This window comes from Abramis brama (genome assembly GCF_963993115.1).
Source record: "Abramis brama genome assembly, chromosome: 8".
Lineage (NCBI taxonomy): Eukaryota > Metazoa > Chordata > Actinopteri > Cypriniformes > Leuciscidae > Abramis > Abramis brama.
The window spans coordinates 11,118,915-11,141,114 of record NC_139970.1 but is presented as its reverse complement, the minus strand read 5'-3'; the positions used below and the strand labels follow the sequence as shown (position 1 = coordinate 11,141,114).

Below are 22,200 nucleotides of genomic sequence, written 5' to 3'. Positions count from 1 at the left end.
TTATGTTTTCCAGTGACACACAGAAACTAAAGTAGCCTATAGGCTAGTCAGTGTTTAAATTCCTTTAGCCTAACCCAAAATAATTGAATTGCAATTGAATCTTTGTTTTGTTACCTCATGGCCAGCCTTGATGAAGTGAGGGTTTGCTATTTTATCTGCTAGATGAATGTGTTGAGAAAAACACTCATATTTCAGGTATTTAAAAATCATGTTGGTTTTACGTGTATAAAGACCATGCGCTCTGACATTTTCGTTGCCAGTATTGCCATATTACCAAATGTATTTTTAGTTTTGAACACCACCACTTCTAAAATGAGGAATAGTTGTATTCAGTTATATTTAAATATCAGCTCGATTTCGCCAATTTGGGAGTTGTTGAACATTCGTTTTGTAGCTAAACACCATAATTAGAATAATAAAGAAGTCACCCTGAATTTATAACTATCACAACTACCAAAATAGACCTCTAAAATTAGCGGAAAACTACAAATCCCATTAACCAACTAATTTTAGTCTTCTTTCAGACGGATGAGGTTGTAGAGTTGTAACTGGCATCGAGTTTTATACCACATTCATAACACCTGTATTTCAGACATCTTTACAGACTGACTTGAGGTAAGGAAGGAGCCACAAAAAACATAAATCATAGTTTAATGAACAAGATTGCAAAATAAATCATTCAAGTTATTATGTGTGGAATATCTCTCAAGGAGTCAAACAGACATTACATTAGAGGAGGGCTAAATGCTTAAAGAAAAGAGAACATGTGTTGAACTAGGAGTACAGCAAATGTATTGAAAACACTGAAAGAATGAGTTTAATTCCTGGTGTATAACAGGTTCAGTTTCTACATTCTCATGGCGCCCTCTTCTGGAGAACTTCCCAGAGCTGCCAGTCCATGGAAAAGCCATTGGGAAAGCCACCCAGAGAAACCATTTACCCAAAACATTTCAGATTCTGTCCTCATTTAGTAACCCTTATGTCAGTCCAAACTCTCATGACTCGAACAGAAAAGGAAATTAAAAATATATCTCTATGTAAACATCTCATTTCGGTACAAGAGAAGTTCAATAACGTCTATAAAGTTCCTAAAAATCCTTCCCTTCCCTAATACCAAATATTCTCAAGTGTCATTGGCTCTCAGCAAACCAACAGAACTTCAAGCAAAGGGGATATTTACAAGAATAATGACTTGAATTTCACACAAAAGGTATCGTACACCTTTAACTAGATGTGTGTACAGCACAAGAGCCAATGCTCTGTCATTCTGGAGCGATTAAGCTTTAAAGTGTTTAAAAATGGTCAGAGTTTGGAATGACATGAGGGCGAGTCAATCATGTAAGAAGTTTCCTTTGAATGAATCCTCTAATCTGAGATAAGATGATGGTGTGAGACTTCCAGCGACTCATTTCTTCCTCTCTGCATCCCTGCTATCACTCCTGCCCGAGCCCCTCCCTCGTTCCCGACTCGCACTCCTCCTTTTGACATTTCTATCACAGTTTCTCTCTCGTTCTCTCTTGCCCTTCTCGTGGTCTCCTTTCTCCCTGCTCGTGTTCCTGTCCCTCTCCTTACCTCTCTCCTTCTCATCTCTCCATCGCTGAGGGCTCCTGCTTTTCTCTCTCCTCCTCTCTCTACTCCTGCTCCTGTGTCTATCTTGTTTGGGCTGTGTGTGTTCTCTCTCAGAGCCGCTGCCGTCACTGGACGAGTCCCTCCTGCTCTTGCTCTTCTTCTTCTTCTTGTTCTTGTGTTTCTCCTCCTCAGAGTCGCTGCTGCTGTCACTGCTGTCTGAGGAGCTGCTGGATGAACTCTCACTCTTGGCTGGCTTCTTTTTCTGCTTCTTTTTGTTCTTCTTTTTCTCCTTTTTACTCTTCTTCTTCTTCTCTTTTTTCTTTTCCAGACGGTCAAGTTTTCTAAAAGGAAGAAGGGGACGAGAGTTATAATTATAATTCAAAAGTGTGGGGTCAGTAGGTTTATCTTTTTTTTAAGAAATTAGTGCTTTTATTAATGCTTTTATTCAGCAAATAAATTGACCAAAAGTGGCAGAAAAGACATTTATAATGTTATAAAAGATATATACTGTTCTTTTGAACTTTTTTATTAGTCGAAGAAGCCTGAAAAAAACTATCTCGGTTTTCACTAAAATCTAAAGCAGCACAGCTGTTCTCAACACTGATAATAATCATAAATGTTTCTTGATCATCAAATCATCATATCAGAATGATTTCTGAAGGATCATGTGACACTGAAGACTGGAGTAATGATGCTGAAAATTCAGCTTTGATCACAGGAATAAATTACATTTTACAATATATTCACATAGAAATCAGTTTATTTTACATTACAAAAATATTTCAAAATGTTTTTCCAGTATTTTTGAATTAAATAGACACAGCCTTGGTGAGCAGAAGAGCATAAGCCTCTGCCATTTCCGTTACAATAATATGAATGTGTGTGTGTGTGTGTATATATATATATATATATATATATATATATATATATATATATATATATATATATATATATATATATATATATATACACACACACATTCATATTATTGTAACGGAAATGGCAGAGGCTTATGCCATCACTACTCGCATTAAACAGCTAGTTAAACTGAAATGAAACTAGTTTATAAAGAATTAAAATGACATATTATCCTTAAAGGGGTCATGAACTGGCTTTTTTTAAATATTTTTTTATATTGATGTCTGAGGTCAACTTATGACGTTCGCTTGGTTTTTACATTCAAAAACATCAAAATGAAAAAGTAATAGGCTATTTTCTACCCTGGTTTTTGATACCCTTTGACGTCATAGATCCCCACTTTGAAAAACCTGTTGTTCGCTGTGCCTGGTGTCAATAACAGCTTTTATTGGACTAACAAGGACGTTTTCAGTTCTGAAACTTACAGGATATTCTTATAGTATGATGACCTCTTATATGTCAAAAGCTCAAGGAAAATTTTATTTCTCAGTTCATCACCCCTTTAATGTCTTAGATGCACAAAAAATGTAAATATTGATAATATTACTAAAATTAATATTAATATTATAACTTTGTTATTTATAATTATGATCAATTTGATTATTATGAATATAGGCGGTTGTGTATGTGTAATAAATAATTAATCACACCTAAGTAGTTTCTGTTTCTGTTTGGTGGACAGAGACTTCAGGAACTCCACCTCAGGGTCGTCTTCTTCCTCACTGGCCACAAAATCCTGAAGCACAACAACACACATTAGCAAACACAACACACACACACACTCACTGACCACCATACATACACAAGAGGCCAATCAGAAGGGCACTTTTGTGCAGAACCACAGTGTGAAACCACAGAACACTCTCTTGTAATTGTAGTTGTTGGTCTCATCAGTTCTAGTCTGACCGTTCAACCGGCGGGAACGGCTCGTGAGCCGCCCGTTCAATAATTGAACGTTTTTCTGCAATCACACGCTGAGCTCCAGACATGGATATCACGGGTCATATTTGGGCAGGGTCCGGGAGATTACCTGTGCTGGATCAGTCATGGTGGCGTCCCTCCCAAGGACACATTTCTTCAGCGCAAACCCACTGTTTCGCATCTCTGCCATTAACTCGGAGGGGTGCATCGACGGACCTGTTAGGACAAATCACTCTTTCAGAACAAATAATGTGTGATCATTCCCCCCCTCGGAGCCATGCACACTACGGGCTTTGTTAACACACAAAGACGCACCAAATCAACTCCCTTGTCTCCCAGCTGGGCAAGGCGTGCGGTGATATTCTGCAGAAGCAGAGGTTTCATCCAATCAAAACAAGAAATAACATTTCCCACCAACACGAGATTAGGATCGATCTCCGCTCTGCAGAAACATGCATATTACTGAAGTCCTGCCAGCTCTCAGGAGACAAACCACAAGTAGCAAAACACACACACACCTTCACCACCTCAAAGTTTAGGAGTTACTCAGCCACAAAAGTGAACATTCTGAGATTAGCATTTTTCTCTCATGTTGTTCCAAAACTTTTTGTTCATACTACAGGCTCAACAACTTTTTGTTCCCAATGTTCTTCTAAATATCTTCTTTTGTGCTCCACTGAAGAAAATAAGTTGGTAAGACTTTAGTTTAGGGTCCAATTCGCACTATTAACTAGTTGCTTATTAAACTTAACTACCTTACTAACTATTACTAAGCAATAAGTAGGAGTTTATAGAGGCAAAAGCCGTAGTTAATAATGAGAATTAGACCCTAAAGTGTGACCAAAACGTCATACAGGTTTTGATGAACATGAGGATAAGTAAATGATATTTTTTTCGGGGGTCCCTTTAATGGTGATTTTATTCTGAAATTGGGTACAATATAAGTAGTTTGTGTATGAAATCTTCCATCATATTTTTTATCTTCTAAAAGAAATGAATTTGCGATCTGTGGAAGCTTGTTTCCGCCACTGAATAAAAAAATAATAAGGTAATTGGTTTTTATCATGTAATTCTGACTTTTTTCCTCACAATTGTGAGAAATAATCCAGAATTACAAGTTAAAAAAGTCACTCTGAATTCTGAGATAAAAAGTCGCAATTCTGAGAAAATTTTATTTCTTACAATTGGGACTTTATAACTCACAATTGTGAGAAATAAAGTCAGAGTTGTGAGATAAAATGTAAAAATTACCTCTTTATTTTATTCTAGGGCGGAGACAAGCTCCCACAGCCATCACTATATTGATATATAGATTATATAGATTACACTATATAGATTTCCGGGACCAAGTATTACAAGGGGTCAAGGTTTGGTAGGTTAGTACACTTAAAAACATTATTTACTAATATCATATAAATCACAAATATTTTATTAGATTATAGAAGATAATCTGAAATCTTCAAGTGTGACATGTTTGTCTGCTAGTAACTGGGGTTTGTGGTGGTGTATGTTCTGACATCATTTTCATGTGGTGCCAACAGGATGGGTCACATGGCACTTATAATTCAGGTGAGCTGCTCAAAAACATCTGTATTCAGAACTTTAGGTGAATGGGAAGCCATAGGGAAGCATTGTCCAGATATTGCAGAAATTCTTGGTGTATTATTGGACATTGTCGCCACCTACAGTTCTGAAAGTGTATCTCATCTACAGGTAGAGAAAACCTGCATTAAAGTGGTGAAAATCACTGCAGTTTTTAATGAATGTCTTTGTGTTTGTGTTTTTAATATGCTTTAAGACAGGGGTAGCCAACCCTGCTCCTGGAGAGCCACCTTTCTGCAGTCTCAAGGCACGTCCAAATTCAATGTTAGTTTCTCTTCCAGTCTCCTGAGATTCCTTCATCTGAATGACCTTGAAGGCAACATGGATCTATCCTTCGCTGCCTCTGATATCCCACAATCCTGTGACCGACCGTGACCATTAAGCTAAAAAATAGAGATGGCTTCTGAAAGTTGTGGTTGGGTTGGTGGTCAGTTTGTGTTTAAATGTACGTTTTTAACCAATGTTATCCACTTCTGATGTCATTTCTAATGTTTTCGGACGCAGCCACTGACCGGTTATACCTTGAACACCATGATTAGCTGGTTCAAATTCATCAGTCAACAATGCTGAGTATTTTCTCCTTAAAACTGCAGTGAACCAAAGATAGTCCCAAAAACACAGTTTGAGGTCGCCGCCATTTCCTACCATCACAAACATGTGACCAATACCGTTATGTGTCCGACGTAGTAGAGAGCGATACATAAAACACATGACCATTCTGATACATCGACTTGTAGACGTCTATAATTCACTCTTCTTCTTCTGAATCAGTTTCTGGTTCAAACATGTATGGCTGAATTAAACCAGTATTTCCATTGAGTAGCATTTACTACAGTTGACCTTAGGATTAGGTAGTGCGAGTTGCTGTTATTGAGTGGAGGCGGGACTAATTTAGCCTGGAAATCCAGACCTAAATCTGAAAGATTAATGGTCTGGCGTCGACTAATGAAACTCGTCCTGCTCGAGGGGCGGCACCAAGCATGCAATTGAAAATCTCGCTGCACGCAAATGGATAACACTACGACCAATCACAACAAGCCCCATACGCTTAGCTACCAGCGGAGCTAACTGGTAGATTAGACTCTTGCCGTATCCGGTTGGCAAAACAGCAAAAACGTCCTTCTTGCAAAGGAACGATTCGAGCGGCGTCTTCTGTTCCTATTTTAGATAAGAAGCCAAGTCTAACTCGTTCATTGTAGCGGCCAAAGCAGTTTCAAACAACTGGTGTTCATCCATAGCCATCTTGCAATGTTTACTAATGACTTCGACGTCACAGCGCTGTCGTCATCTTTAGCTCGCCTCTGGCCCGCCTATATCAGATAACCCGATGTGATTGGTGCAGCTCGGATACAAGGGCATATTTAATGAGCATCATTACTCGACGCCAGAGTAAACTCGCTGAGCAAATTCAGCTTGTGCTCTCGCAAGAACTCTGGATTACCAGGGTAGGACTAATTTGCATATTCATGAATTCATTGCATATTCATCCGCATATACTAAATGAAGAAGGGTGTAGAGTTACATTCAAAAAGCTATTTTAAAGTCCCAAATCTGATTGGTTACAAGGTAGTTTGTGACGTCAGAAACAAAGCGTGTTTTTGAGACTTGAGTCTTTGGTTCACTGCAGTTTTAAGGAGAAAATACTCAGCAATGGTGTCGACTTATGAATTTACACATGGTTTGTCTTAAAGCATATTAAAAACTCCACATAGACACATAAACAACATTAAAAGCTGGATTTTCTGCACAGGGCATGAAGAAACTATCCCTGTGTTGAAATTGCGGATGCCCTGAGAATAGTCACCGCCTTTCTCGCCCTGATCATACAGACAATAAGGAAAGAGCAGTACCTGCTTCATCACTGGGCATCGAGCTGGCATTGATCCCCGACAGACCGAAGAGGGGACACTCACGATCCGTGTTCACATGACCCCATTTATGACACTTAATGCAGCGCACATTACGCACCTACAACAATTCAAGAACAAGAAAACAAGCACAGCGCCCACACGTTCACTGCATTCAGACATTTGTGGATGAGCAATAACTGTTAATCTACATTTATGAAGGTGTATAACACAAAATTAAACATCACCTGAATGCCAAAAGGCTGATCTCGAATATTCATGTCATCCTTTGCATACCTGATGAGTAAAATATGAGTAAGAAATACATAAAAGTGCAAATTTGAGATGTTGCATCACTTATGAACTAGTGAACTTACTTTTCACGAGGAGCTACTTTCTGCCACTCAAACTTGTACTCGGATTCTCCTCCCTAAAGATGAAAAACGTGAGATTGACATGAGCTGAAACTAGAAGATGCCACTAGAATAAGCTTTCTTTACCTCCTAAAGCCTGACATATGAAATAATAGACAATACATATAAATGAAACAATTTATTGAACATTCAGACAAAATCTGAAAACAAATCTCTTTTTTTTTGCATGAGTTTTCTTTGTTGTTGTACATCATATTTGATACATCAGGCTAGAGCTGCACGATTCTGGATAAATTGAAAATCACACTTTTTTGTTTAAAATAGAGATCGCGGTTCTCAATTAACAATTAAAAAATAACATGTAATTTACTAGAGGTTCTGACATCATGTTAAATGCTGCAGTCTATTTAAAAATATATTTAATTAATTAAAAAAAATCAGTTTGAATGAATGATTCAATGACGAATACATTTCTAACAGTCACTTGTCGCCACCTACTGGAGTAATGACGTGATACAATATTTATCTGAAGCGCCAAGTTCCTTTCAAAAGGTCATTTACTACCGTAGACATACAAATGAACTATAAACTTTCATCCCAGTACTTCAGTGATAATCTGAATTAATCCATTTCATACCTATACATGACAACTACTGTCTTTAGATCAGCGGCAGCGCCAAAACAGATATGAATATTCGCTGTGATCATATTCAAAGGTTTGAGTGAGATCACAGGGGTGTTTGAATCAAGATCGAGATCTTTTAACAATTATTCGTGCAGCTCTACATCAGGCTTTTATGGCTCATATAGCTTGATATATGGAGCTCATACTCCAGGAGGACAAAACACTTTCTCCAGAGGCACAAACTGAGCAAAAATATGCAATTTGCTGCTGATATTTATATGGCCAAAAAGTAAGTTGAAATTCTGATGCTTGTAATATAAATCAATGAGATCTTTATACCAGTATAGAAGATTACTTACATAAAATGCAAATAAATATCAGTTGTATTTCACTCTATATCTGCCAATAATGTGTCTTGGTAAGATGAGATTGAAATGCTTAGTTTTATGATCAAAGCTCTGTAGTTTAAAAACATATAATGCCATGCAAAACAATGATGAACAAATAAACCTTCCTCAAAAGCCTGATGGATCATATTTGATACATAAATTTCATGATTTGAACATGATTTTTCTAAATAAAAAAATCAATTAAGCCTAAATTGCTTCAGTCCAGAAAATGGTAAATCTTGTAAGTAGGCTAAATCTTGAAATATTACTAACAATATCAAAGTTATTCTTATGTTTACTTTATATAAAATCAGTAAAGATTTCACAGCAAAAAGACATGTGAAGCACAAGCTGAAGCTGGAAGTTTATCAACCGCAAACTTTAACATGGAAATGAACTTTACCTCTTTTTCCTCCTCTGCAGGAAGTCGGTGATGACAGGAAAAAAAAAAAAAAACATGATTATATACACTTTACTTTAACTTATTTTTCTCAGTTTCTTGATTTTCTAACAATTTTGATGGATTAAAATCTTGTACATCTTAAGGTTTAGCAATGATTTGCAAGCGAATGATCAGTTACATTATTTTAATAACTTTTTCAACGTTTTTTTTTTTATGGACAACAACCGGTGAAAACGTTCCTGACCTTTAGATGCTCCAGGAGGCGCTTCATACATAAAATTAAGGCCATTTTTCACACGATCGTCTCCCATCAGCAGTCTGGAACATAAAACATCCAACAGGACCATTTCAATTCCCAGGTAAATGCCAGGTCATTTCCACATCATCATCATCAGCAGCAGCACACGTGACTGTGTGTTTGAGAGACTGAGACCCAGTCCTGTCTGCTGGTTTGGGCTTCTCTGACCTGTTGTTGTACGTGTCCTGCTCCTTCAGGTAGGCCTGCATCAGATCCTCCTGCTGCTTCTTCTCGAAGGTTAACTTTTGCTCTGCGATCCATACCTGATGAAGAACCAAAGTGATGAAGAGTTTAGCACCTCAGATACACCAGTTTGTCTCTCAACCTTCAAATTAAGGAGCCTGTCTTCCTCTGGAAACATCTGACACTAAACTCTGTTTTCTATATGATTATTAACCGAGCAAACTAACAAACATTTCATGTGTTTGTGAATAAATACTTGTGCATATTCATAAACAACCAAACATGCCGTGAGATATATACACTAGTCAACATTTGAAATGGATCAAAACCTTTCCTCGAAGTTATACATGAATTTTGAACAATACCCATTTTTTTCTTAGGACAACTTTGATTAACTTTTTTGATCCACTTCAAATGTTGGCTACTCTATATACAAACAGAAGATCTGAACTAATGATTGACTCCAGAGCAATAGTAGCATGCTAGCGAAAAGCTCCCGCTAAACGTTAACTTACCTTCTTTATGTTGGATTTTGATGCAGGATGAAAATCTTTCTTGCACATGAAATTAGCAAAAGATTTCCCCATGTTTGAACCCCGGCTTAACGACCAGAATGTTATTAAAAACCGAATTTAGCGTTTTCCGTCGAACAACAACAAAACCCAGCAGCGGCGCTTCTTTATGACGCAATCAAAACAGCACACATCCGGGATTAGCTGCTACTTCTATTAGCTAAATTTCGTAAACATTAATTAAAAAAGCCTTCATGTCGAACAATACAAACAACAATATATAGTTTGAAAAATAAAGCTGTAAAGTGTGTTAATATCAGTGAATATATTAATGTTTTTATTTACATTTTTTAAATCTTTTATATTTTATTTATTTGTATTTATTTATTGTTTATTCTAATGCACCCCTGGTTTTATTTGTAAGTCATTAAACGTTATTAAAAACATCCGGCTTTCTTCTAATGGTTTTATTTTAGTTTAAATCATAAAACATGTACACATCGTACTTCGAAAGCAATACAGCATAATATTACTTAAATAAACAACTGTCAAATCAAAAGACAACCATGCACTTCATTTTAGTAATTTTTATAATATTATTTAATTTATGTAATTGTATTTGCACTCCTGTACTAATTTTTTATAACATGATTGTTTATTTATTTATTGTGTATAGGGCATTTTTTACAGTCTATGGTATAAGGCCTATTTTATGATCCTGTTAAAACAAATAGCCAATCAAAAATGCCACTGCACGACCACGTGACTTGATGCGTCCTGAAAGCGCCGCTGCCACGCCCACTTGTCCGCTGAACACCAATGCGGATCGACCAGACTCCTTTGTCAGATCGAAGTGCGGATTGTTTTGGTTGATTATAAATCAGATGACCGTGCATACGGATTTGTGTCAAAGTCTGCGTGCAGTTTTGTTTATGGAGAAAGGAAAAGGAAAGCAAACAGATGTTTAATCTCATCGAACAGAAAAGTGATATTCTTCGTGCCTGACATATACGCTGAGTTGGACAAGGTAAAAATATTATTTAAAGCACACTGAATGCCTGCGTTACTGCAAATATTTGGATCAGCTTTATGAATACGTATTAGTGGTAAAGAATGTTTCATGCAAAGACCTGTATCTTACTAAGAGTTCATTCATGCTGATGATGTGGCATATTTTGAGTAGAAAAGAATTCTGATTTCCTTTTACTTCAAGGTCAGTGATTTTTAAATGAATGAATGATTGCCATGTAATCTATGCATGAATATTGAGAGATTGTCATCATTTCTCCTATCATAGATTATTCAGCAGTGAACACTGGAGACCTACATTTACATGGAATGTTACATTTTGTTTATTTCAGGATGTACCCAACCTCCTGCGACACATTTGTGGCTCTGCCTCCATCCACAGAGGGTCAGCAGCGGATCATCTTCGGGAAGAACTCGGACAGGCCCTGTGATGAAGTGCAAGAGGTCGTCTACTACCCTGCGAAGGAACATGACCCAGGAGACAAAGTTGAGGTATCTCAAGGTGTTCCCCAGTCAACAGATTTCCTTCAGCACAGATCTGGCCCAAATAAACCTCTGAAGTGTGACACAGGTTAGAGTTTGCTGATGTTGTAGCCAGAACTGATCCAAAACAGTGATTTTAATTAGAGTTAATTAGAGTTTGTGTGGGCAAAGGCTGTTGTTGTAAAGAGAGAGCAAAGAGGAAAATTTTAATGGGAATAACCTGTTTAGACCTAAATAATTAAAATAGTTGCCAGTCACATTTTCAGTAATACAAACTAATAGGAATTCAAGGAAATATAAAATAAAAAAAGAGAGAAAAGCAACCAGCATAGTTGAATAGGCTGAGGTCTATGGAAGCTTGTTTCCGGCACCAAATAAAAAAGGTAATTGCGATAATTTTTTTATTTTTTTATCTCACAATTCTGACTTTTATTCTCAGAATTGTGTGATATAAAGTCGCAGTTATGAGAAATAAAGTCAGAATTGCGCGATATTAACTTGCAATCCTGACATTTTCTTAGAATCACGAGTTTATATCTCACAATTCAGACTTTTTTCTCAGAATTATGTTTACATCTCGCAATTCTGACTTTGTAACTTGGGAGAAAGTCAGAATTGTGAGATATAAACTCATAGTTATAAGACTTAGTTATAAACTTGTAATTCTGAGAAAAAAAGTCAGAATTGTGAAATATAAACTTATAATTCTGAGAAAAAAGTCAGATTTACGAGTTTATATATTGCAATTCTGACTTTATAATACAATTGTGACTATATCAAACTATTCTGCCTTTATAACGATCAATTGTGTATTTATATATTGCAATTCTGCCTTTATAACTCGCAATTGCACCTTTATATCACACAATTCAGAGAAAAAAGTCAGAATTGCGAGATGTAAACTTGCAATTTGTGAGAAAAAAATTCCGAAAAGTGAGATAAAAGGATTTAATTACCTTTTAAATTGTTTTATTCCGAAATGCAAACAAGCTTCCATAGTGGTGTGGATTGGCCACAAACCTGCCGCACATCACTATAGCAGGTTACATGCAATAATAAACCAAGTTTAAAACCATAAGTTAGCATGTATCATGGTGTGCCATAGCCAAGCCACATATTATCCTCAGTTGTGTGCTGTCATCTGGGCCATATATCTCAAAACAAATGATGATCCAAAAGAAAATTCACTCCAAACCCATGGCGAAACATATATGGTGAAAGTTTGGCCCACATGTGCTCAGTCATACAAAAGGTTCTTGCTATCTGGGTCTGATTCAGCTATATTTCCCTCAGATTTGTCCAGCTGGATTTGAGAAACATTGTCCGAGTGCTGAAATTCTTTCAGCTGTTTTTGTTATTTCTCCTTTTCATCTGATCAGTGTACATATATAGAAATAGAGCAGGTGTCTCAGACGAATGCGGTGGTGCTGAGTCGACCCGCCTGGCTCTGGGGGGCGGAGATGGGGGCGAACCAGCATCAGGTGTGTGTCGGGAATGAGGCGGTCTGGGGGAAGGAGAGTGCGGATGGTGAAGAGGCTCTTCTGGGCATGGATCTCGTCAGGTGATCCGAGAAGCAATTTTTCAATTCATATTCAGCATTGACTAATTTATTCAACTACTGCAATTCAGAATAAGTTGCAGCTTAATTGAAAAATTATATGCTGCAATGTATATGTGTTTATATGGGACAAACTTTTTTTTTTATTGAGAGCCAAGCATATTGTACAAACGAAAGCACATATAACCAAACATGCCAGGGTTATAATATAGAAAAAAAGATTACATTTATTTTAAGGTGACGTAGTTACATTGTACTTACTCAAATAAGTACTGAGTAATATTCATGAACTACATGTACTTGCTATGGAGTTACGGTTAGGGTTTGGTTTAGGGTTAGTTGCTATTTTATTTGTGTAAGTTTCTTAATAAAGGTCTTAAATGTGATTTGAAACTCTTTGTATGTAGGCTGGCTCTGGAGAGGGCCAACACTGCTGAGCAGGCTGTCGATGTGATAACAGAACTGCTGGAAAAATACGGCCAGGGCGGGAATTGTATGGAGGACGAGTGTGGATTCACTTACCATAACAGCTTCCTCATATCAGACCGCACTGAGGCCTGGGTGCTGGAGACTGCTGGGAAATACTGGGCCGCAGAGAGAGTGGAGGGTAAATACTGAGTCATGTAACATTACAGCTTCAAGTGTTTAAAGTCAAGTCAGGTTTATTTATATGACACTTTATAAAGGCATCTCTACAAAAGATAATAGTGTGATTATTCAGCTCAAGTTTAGTTCAGTGTTGTTTCAGTTTAGCTCATTAACTGTGCCAGTAGCTATGTTTCTACGCAAAGTTGCAAATTTATCTTTTGCGCAAAATTGGAATATCGCATAAAACATTTGCGAATAAAGCAGCGTTTCCATTCCATGTGTTCCAGAGAAGATAATCATCACTTCCTGGGAAATTTGCGCAAAATATCTGTTATAAAAATGGAAGTTGCTGCAATCAGGGAAGCCACTGTGGCTCTTTTAACCTTCATCAGAAATGACTTGCTTCTCAGAGCATGTGACAAAATGCAATAAACGTGGTAACGTTCTCTTGCGTTTGGATGCTGGTATTTGTGAACGCAATTGCGTAAGGCGATTCTGGCAGGGGATTCAACCAAATCTTGATGTTAGACTTTGGCTCAGGCATTTCAGAATGATCAAACCAACATCTGAGATGCTGTGATGTGATTGGTCCGCTGGTTAGTCAAGTTATCCAATCACATCTTCTGCTGAGGCAAAGTCATGTGAGTTTGTTGTTGCGCATCAAGGGATTTATTCTGTAAATGTGTTTCCATCGTAGTTTATGCGCAAGTCTTATCAGATAAAAAAATTATCCGCCTCAGTTGTGCACTTGAGCACATTTTTCTAATTTATGCACATCTTGTTGTTTCTATCCAGCGTTTTCTTTATGCGATATCCCAAAATGCACATTAAAATAGGTGGATGGAAACATAGCTAATGTTGCATCAATTTCATCAATTATGAAACTAATTTAATTCATTTATAAGCAGCTCTACAGAAGACAATAGCATCGTTATTTAGCTCAAATCAGTTCAGTATTGGTTCAGTTCAGTTCAGTTACAATGTTCAGATCCGACAGTTTCTACAGATCTGACAGTTAATATTACTGACAATATTGCTGAATAATAATTGTCTTTTAAAAGGTCTGACGCTGTTTCTCTCTCTTAAAGCCGGCTATCGGAACATCTCCAATCAGTACTCCATTACTACTAAGATTGATAGGGAGCACCCGGAGTTGAGGAAGTATGCACAAGACCAGAGCTGGTGGGATGGAAAGGCTCAGTTCAGCTTTGCCGAGGTTTACTCCTACTCAGCCACAGCCCGAATCGAGGCCGCAGGGGGACGATACTGTGAGGGACGCAAACTTCTGCAGAAGAGTGAAGGTTACTATTAGTTTGGTGGTGGAAAATGATCAGCAAATTCATGCAAAGTGCTAAATAATCACATCTACTCATATATTCATGACAGTGTAATTGGTTGATTGTAAAATACACTACCAGTTAAAAGTGTGGACACACTTAAGTGAGTTTGTGCCTCTTAGGATCGTGAAACCATTGCTTGAATTTAGTTTTGTTGCCCGATAATATTTTTTTTTTACAAAACGTCTCAGGTTACGCATGTAACCATGGTTCCCTTAAAAGGGGAACGAGACACTGCATCCTCTAGAGCAGTGTTTCTCAACCCTGCTCCTGGAGGACCCCCAACACTACACATTTTCTTTGTCTCCCTAATAAAACACACCTAATTTAACTCGTGGCTTATTAGAAGAAACTCCAGGAAGTGAAATGGGTGTGTCAGAAAGAGTAGACTTTCAAAATGTGCAGTGTTGGGGGACCTCCAGGACCAGGGTTGAGAAACACTGCGTCCTCAGAGGACACTATGGGGAAAAAATGCCCACTCCGCCATGCTGAGGGAATGACTGCCTAATTGGCTGTGACAAGCACAAACAAAGACTCAACAGACTTAGATGCCAGAGTCAGATCCCCTTACTCAGGTCTGACACAGAACTGTCAGTGACACTATTCCCTACGGCCACCACCCAAGCTTCAAAGGCTCAAGGGCCTGGTAATGCCAGCCTCTACGCCAGACATTATTAGGGGGCAGCTTCAGCCTTAGTTTTGACTAATGAAGGGGCCGCCTGGTTAGGGACCAAACCTGTGGGGAGTCAGCTGCAGCTTCATGAAACATAAGGAAGCTGCTTACTTAAGAAGCCCGCCATAAGGGGAAGGCATCAAATTCAATATATAGGGATCTGGCTGAACCCCTAAACATCACGGGACATTTAAGTAACAAAATGCTCAACCCCAACTGACCTGCATCTCGCAAGGCCAACATTCTGAATTTAACATTCTGGACTCAGCAGAATGACCCTCTGAGTGAGGGGAGTCCAATGCTCACACAAGACTGTGATCCCCAACTTTGAAGTAGGACGATAGACCCTAATAAAGAAACCCTGTAAGGGAAGGGTGTACTACACCCAATAGAGGAAACTAATAAACAGCTGCAAAGTGTTAGCTGTGCTATAGTCTCCGAACTCTGCCTGAGCCGGAACAGAGCAAGGAGGACCCAAGAGAAGATATCCCAGTAGCGTGGATACAATCCATGATAGACCCTGAGGTCTGGGGATCATCTTGAGCGCTCTTGTGGGAGCAGAGGACAAAAGCTCAACCATATTATCGATCTCCGGCACACACAAGGGAGCTGCCTGCCTAATAACCCATTTTATGGGAGGCAGCTATGACCTTGCGAATATGCTAAAGTTTGCATTCTGGGGCAACTGCCTGTTAAAGAACACAAAATAGGGAGGCAGTTTCATCCAGATAAATGAAGGAGCCTCCTACTTAGGGGACCCCAATACTGGGGGATTCAGCCACGACTTCATTACCTCAAGGGAGCTGCCTGCTTATAAGACCCCAATCAGGGGGAGGCAGCTGCAACCTTGAAACTTCAGCATATCAAAAAAGGGAACCATTACTAATTGGCTTGAAGGAGGCGGCTGCCCCTAGGTTATCATAAGGGAGCTACCTGTTTCTTATAGGGAACCCACACAGAGGTGGAAGGCAGCTCACCTTACCTCAGAGATTGTGAGTGCTCGAAAGCTGTGACAAGGGCCTTGCTTCGAGCCCATAATGGGGAAGGTCCAACTCGTTCTACCAGCTACTGACAATCTTAGTATATTGCAATGACTCGTGAAGGGGCCACCTGCTTTGGGGCCGAACCTCTGGGGAGGCAGCCGCAACTTCACAAGACATAAGGGAGCTGCCTACTTAAGGAACCCGCCATTTGAGGGAGGCAGCTTCAACCTTATTACATTGCAAAGGTTCATGAAGGAGCCGCCTGCTTAAGGGCCACAACTCTGGGGGAGGCAGCCACAACTTCACAAGACAAAAGGGAGATGCCTTCTTAAGGAATCCACCATTTGAGGGAGGAAGCTTCAACCTTAGTACATTGCAATGACTTGTGAAGGGGCCACATGCTTAGGGACCCAGCTTTGTGGGAGGCAACTTCACTAAACATAAGGGAGCTTCCTACTTAAGGACCCCGTCATTAGGGTAAGGAAGCTTCAACTTTTATACAATACAATGATTCATGAAGGAGCCACCTGCTTACGAACCCCACTCATGGGGGATTCAGCTACAACTTCAAGGACAAAAGGGAGCTGCCTGCTTAAGTGACCCGTTATCAGGGGGAGGCAGCTTCACCTTATGTCAAAAGAAAAGTTCTTAAGTGAGCCGCCTACTAAATGGACCCACATAAGTGGAGGGCATCTACTATGAGGGTGCCTACTTAGGGAACCCCAATTCTGGGGGAGGCAGCTTCACCTCATATTGCACTTCACACACACTCACAAAAGTACCTTACTGAACCTAACAGAAGGAGACCGCGTCTTCGTCTCCCTAAACTTAACAACCACCATCTTGATGAATGTGCCAAAAAGCTGTGCCAAGGGCACAGGGATGTCCAAGCCCCGGCCCCCCTCTGGCTCCGGGCCTGCTTTTATGAATACCATTTTGTGGTATTTCATATTTTTAATGACTACTATTATTTAAAGCGGAAAATAATAATAATAATATAGAAAAATCGATTTGTCCAAACTTTTCATTGGTACAGTACATCACTGTATATTATTATTTATAATTGTACTTATAGATTATTTATTCACATTATTTATTGAATTAAAAACTCACAGACTAGTTGTTAGACAGTTATGCCATTAAAATATTGTACTTACAGGCCACATCACAGCAGAGACAATGATGGATATTTTGAGGAATAAGGAAAGTGGAATCAACATGGAGGGAATGTTCATGACCACAGGAAGTATGGTGTCAGTCGTTCCCAAAGACCAAGATTTACCTGGTGTCCACTTCTTCACGGCCACTCCAGACCCTGAACGGTACGCCAGGCTAGCTGATATTCAGAAGTCACAGCTATAGTACAGGGCAGTTCTGACTAATGTTTTTCTTCTGCATTATTTATGCATGTCATATGTAACTACAGATTAGACATGATTTTTTAAATAAATTGTGAATTATTATAATAATAGTAAATGTAATGATATTTAACCATTTGTTAATATACAGTACCAGGCAATAGCTTGGAATAATTAAAGGTACACTTTGTAACTTTTGGCCCTCTAGCGGGTAAAAAACAAAAATGCACGCATTTTGTGGAAGAACATTGTTTTGGTTGTGCTTCTGCTCTGGGTGACTGTGCTAGTGAAAATGGTTATCCTACTAATCATAAAACATTCATTATAGGCTTAAGAGATATAAACAGTTTAGATAGAAAGATCTCAAGCTGACTAGCTGAAGACGTTACTTTAGCTTTACCCATTAATAGACATGGTACTTCCTTGAAAATAAATTCCAGCACAGTGCTACAACATCAATGAAATGAGCCTTCACAATAGATAATGCTTTACAATGAACTCTGTTAGAGAGCAACATATAGCAATTTATCTGTTTAACAAAATACCTTAATCACCTGAGTAATAAAAACGGCATCATATCCGCTATGCTTTTACAACTTTTCAAATCCCTCAGTTCTCTGCAAAAGCCACGCTAATGTTGGTTCTTGTTTTATTACGAGCTCTGTCAGGTTCTCTTTTTGCCAGCAAACTCTCCTCTGTTCAGTGTTTGATTAAAATTAATGATTTTCCGGAGGTTGGAGATTTAGCGGCTTCCATGTCAACCTTTTTCGCTCGTTGTGAAAACTAATCTCTGCCACTCCCGCCCCATACATGCGTCAAAGTAGCCGGAGCAACTTTTCTCTATTTACGGAAATGACGAGACACACACAAGCGAGTGACGTATATGCACAATTTCCCACGAACACCATCCCGCCTGGTCTTAGAAAAATGTTCTTTACAGACAACATTGTCAAATGATCCCCATTTAAAACATTGTGTGAATGCCCCTTCAAATATAAACACAAAAAGTATGTGTTTTTTTTAACCGTTCATTTAGCTTCGTTTTGGCGTATTGGGGGCCTGAAAAATGCAAACTTTTGAAAACGGGATTCAAAGTGAAGTTTTTGAAAACAATACCGTTACCATCTCCATGTAAACTACAAAAACGTGTTCAGTCTATAGGCGTGTAGTGTTTCTTTATGAAGTGACATCGCCAACTACTGGCCTGGAAGCAGAATACAGCATTTTCAGTCGTTTCAATTGATCCATGTGAATGGGGATCATTTTGACGATGTTGTCGCTTGTATTTGAAAACCGCAAAGGAAAAACGTTATAAATAATGTAATAAAGGTTCAAATATATTTAAATAGAAAACAATTGTTTTAAATTGTAATCATATTTCACAAATTACTGTTTTTACTGTATTTTAGATCAAATAAATGCAGCTTTGGTGAGCAGAAGAGATTACTTTAAAAAACATTAATAAATCATAATTATTCCAAACTGTTGACCAGTAGTGTAGTTAATATAGTATTACTAATTCTAGTGGCTTTTGCTTTGGCAAGCGTTGCTGTTATTGCCTGGTGGACAATATAACATTGAAATTGTCTCCAAAAATCTAATGATTTATTAATTACTCCTTTATCAATTTCTTGCAGCTGTAATCCTGCAAATTTCATGTTTTTGTCCCCCCACAGGTCTGTCTTTAAGCCGTTTGTATTTGTATTAGACATAAAGCAGCTGAAGCACACATGTTCTCCATGTTTTGGAGAGGACGATCCCGTGAAGAAGAAACCCCGTTTCCAGAGCAAACCGAACCGCAAACACCCTCTGTTCCTGAAGCACGAGGTGGTCGCCGCCATCATCGACAGCACCATGGTGAGCCGTTCAACACAAAACACGCAGTTGTCTGATGGCCTCTGTGTTTTACACAGCCCACATTTCCTAGCCTCGAGCAACAGCTGTTTGTGAATGTAAAAGGTCTACACAGTTTTAAAGATGACAGATAAAGTTATTGTCTCCTAAGAGAAAGAATTGATTCTGAACTGCCGAAATGAGTCGTTGTAATTCCAGTCTCACTTCCTGGTACAAACCTATGTAACAATGTAACAAATTTGCATAATGCTAGTCAATGGTCCTCATTGGCTGCTGGTGAACAACGTCTACTTTGACCCTCAAACACTGTAGTTGTAGCTGAGACTGGAAGAGTTTGATTTGTGTTGTTCATGTCGAGAAGACGCTGTTTTCTACAAATACACTTTGCAAAAAGCAAATTTGATTAAAATTGATATGGAGAAAAGAGCTGATGCTGCTATTATGTTTTGAGAAAATTAAAGTGTTTTTTGACCTTGGCTTACAAAATAAAATGAGGAACCTGTAAAATAGCATAAATTCACATGCAAAGTGGTTAGCCAATCATAACAAAGGTCATTAACTTGGAAATCTTAAAGGTACAGTAGCCAAAACAGTTTGTTTTGGAGAGATGGTGGGAAATTGTCATGAAAAATAAATGATAAATGTTGTGCAAGAGTCCAATATATGGCATTTTTAATATAAAGATCTCATGTAAAGAGACATAATGTTTGTTTGTTTGTTCAGGAGAGAGGACAGAAGATTGAACAGAAAATGAGAGATCTGGAGACGAGGAAGTTGGCAGAGATGGAGAAATATCTAACTGAGGGGATTGAGGATTCAACACTGCTGGTTCATCTCTTTACAGACACTGCAAAAGAGGAGCTTGATATTTACAGTAACGCCTGAGACTTAGCTTAGAACTGAAAAACTATATATTTGAATAGGATTATTGGATGTTTCTTCAACTATAGGTACTTTTAAAAACACATTTTTTACACTGTCATCTTCAGAACTTCAGTCATTTTGCTTGTCAAGTTAATGTATCTTGATTTAAGAATCTTTAAACCTTTGCACTGGAAAACTAGACAAAACTACTGAAAAAGAACAGCACTTTTTTGAAGTGTGATCAGTAAAAGATATGTACAAAGATATCCTCTGTTTGGGAGCAGAGCTATTCAAACTTAAGTTTTTTTTCTTTTCTTTTTTTCTTCGTAAAATGAATTAAAAAGTTATGGAGATCTGTTGGAAATTATATTTTCAAACTTTGAAGTGTTGCTAAGACAACTTATTGTGCTTCCTAGACATTTACATTTAGAGAACGTATTGACATTTTATTTTCCCTTTAATTTAGGGTTTTCTTTAATTGGTCTTAAATGTACATAACACCTGCAGAAACTCTGTAAAGCCATATGGCTAAAAAGAAAACCCAAGACAGTTTTAACGTGACCTTAATAACTTCATATGTTGAAATCTCAATCTCAACCCCTCAGATATAAAAATTCCCAAAGTTGAAGAAACACCCTCTTACCTTTTCTAGTAGAGAGATCGTTTGCACAGTCTTCCAGTAAATTCCTGTATGTTTGGACTTCATTTTAATAATATACTCAAAACCATTGACAAGTTAGTCACATTGTCATTACTGACATGTTAAATAAGTTGTGTGTTTTTAGCATTTTAGAGTGCATGTCAAAGATCTCAGATATCATATGCAAACACTTACAGTTAAATAATTAATTCCAAAGGATTTACTTTGGGAAATGTGTGAACTGGAAGTTGGCAGAACTTACTAACTGTCCACTCAATTCAAGTAAAAAACAAACAAAATAGTAATAAACAGATCAACACTCATTAAAGTCCATTCCACAATCACAGTGAGCTTGTCTTTATTATTATTTCATGGAATTCTGAAGTGGCTTCAGTGATGTGACCATAGACTGCAGTGTTCAACGGAGAGCAGGTAAATGAGATGCATTTAAATTCCCGCCGAAAGTATTGTAATCACGGATCAAAAAATAACCGCGAATCAAATTTTTAAAAACAACTAAAAATATATGCAAAATTATCAAAACAGCAAACAACGTAGTCACGGATCAAAATATAATTGGAGTGAGGTCAACTCCCCTATTCGATTGATTGGCTAAAGGAGGAGCTGTCAATCAAGAAGTAGTGGACCAATGGTGACGCTTAAGCCCTCCCTAATTTACATGAACCTCGAACTGCAACATTTGGAAAAGCAAGTGCAGAATGTGGAAAGAAGAGAAAAACAATACAAGCTTACAAAAGAGTAAAATATGAGCAGAAAATGTAATAGAGTACAGAGTAATAAAACCAAGGAAAACAACTTTTAAGAAGACATAAACATAAGTTTCAGATTTGTGCAATATAATTTAAGTTTTGATTCATGCTTTTTTTTTTTTATGCGCTTTTGATTTTTTGATTCACGCTTATTATATTGTTTGATATTCTGATCATTTTGCTTTTTTTCTTCTTTTTTTTCTCAGTGTGTGCACTATATTTTTAGGTGTTTTAACATATTTGATTTACGCTTATTTTATTTTTTTGATCCGTGACCGCAATACTTTCGGTGGGAATTTAATCGCATAACACTCTCAATGACATCACAGGATTCTCCTTCAATTAATTCACTTGTTGGGACTTTCCTGTTTAATAGAGACAAAAGAAAAAAAAGAAAGAAAAAAAAATCTGTCGCCCTCGTG

The 22,200-nt window shown here is 38.0% G+C and overlaps 2 protein-coding genes across 3 annotated transcripts; one reads left to right on the top strand and one right to left on the bottom strand.

Moving 5' to 3' along the window:
* Positions 1-634: 634 nt before the first annotated feature.
* Positions 635-9,837, bottom strand: cirsr (corepressor of RBPJ and splicing regulator). Of its 2 annotated transcripts, XM_084122546.1 has the most exons (10): positions 9,645-9,837; positions 9,115-9,209; positions 8,893-8,966; positions 8,649-8,662; positions 7,235-7,287; positions 7,106-7,154; positions 6,861-6,978; positions 3,518-3,624; positions 3,138-3,223; positions 635-1,910 (listed from the first exon to the last, which is right to left on the bottom strand). In XM_084122546.1, exons 1-10 carry the CDS (start codon positions 9,714-9,716, stop codon positions 1,406-1,408), a joined length of 1,173 nt encoding a protein of 390 aa, XP_083978672.1. In that variant the 5' UTR covers positions 9,717-9,837; the 3' UTR covers positions 635-1,405. The 2 variants fall into 2 exon arrangements, with proteins under 2 accessions (XP_083978672.1, XP_083978673.1); XM_084122547.1 differs by lacking the exon at positions 8,649-8,662 and having other exon boundaries at positions 8,884-8,966.
* Positions 9,838-10,441: 604 nt separating this feature from the next.
* Positions 10,442-21,354, top strand: scrn3 (secernin 3). The gene is made up of 8 exons (XM_084122545.1): positions 10,442-10,668; positions 11,003-11,162; positions 12,533-12,714; positions 13,119-13,318; positions 14,388-14,600; positions 17,452-17,614; positions 19,327-19,507; positions 20,228-21,354. The coding sequence occupies exons 2-8, from the start codon at positions 11,004-11,006 to the stop codon at positions 20,387-20,389; spliced, it is 1,260 nt and encodes a 419-aa protein (XP_083978671.1). The 5' UTR covers positions 10,442-10,668; position 11,003; the 3' UTR covers positions 20,390-21,354.
* Positions 21,355-22,200: the final 846 nt, after the last annotated feature.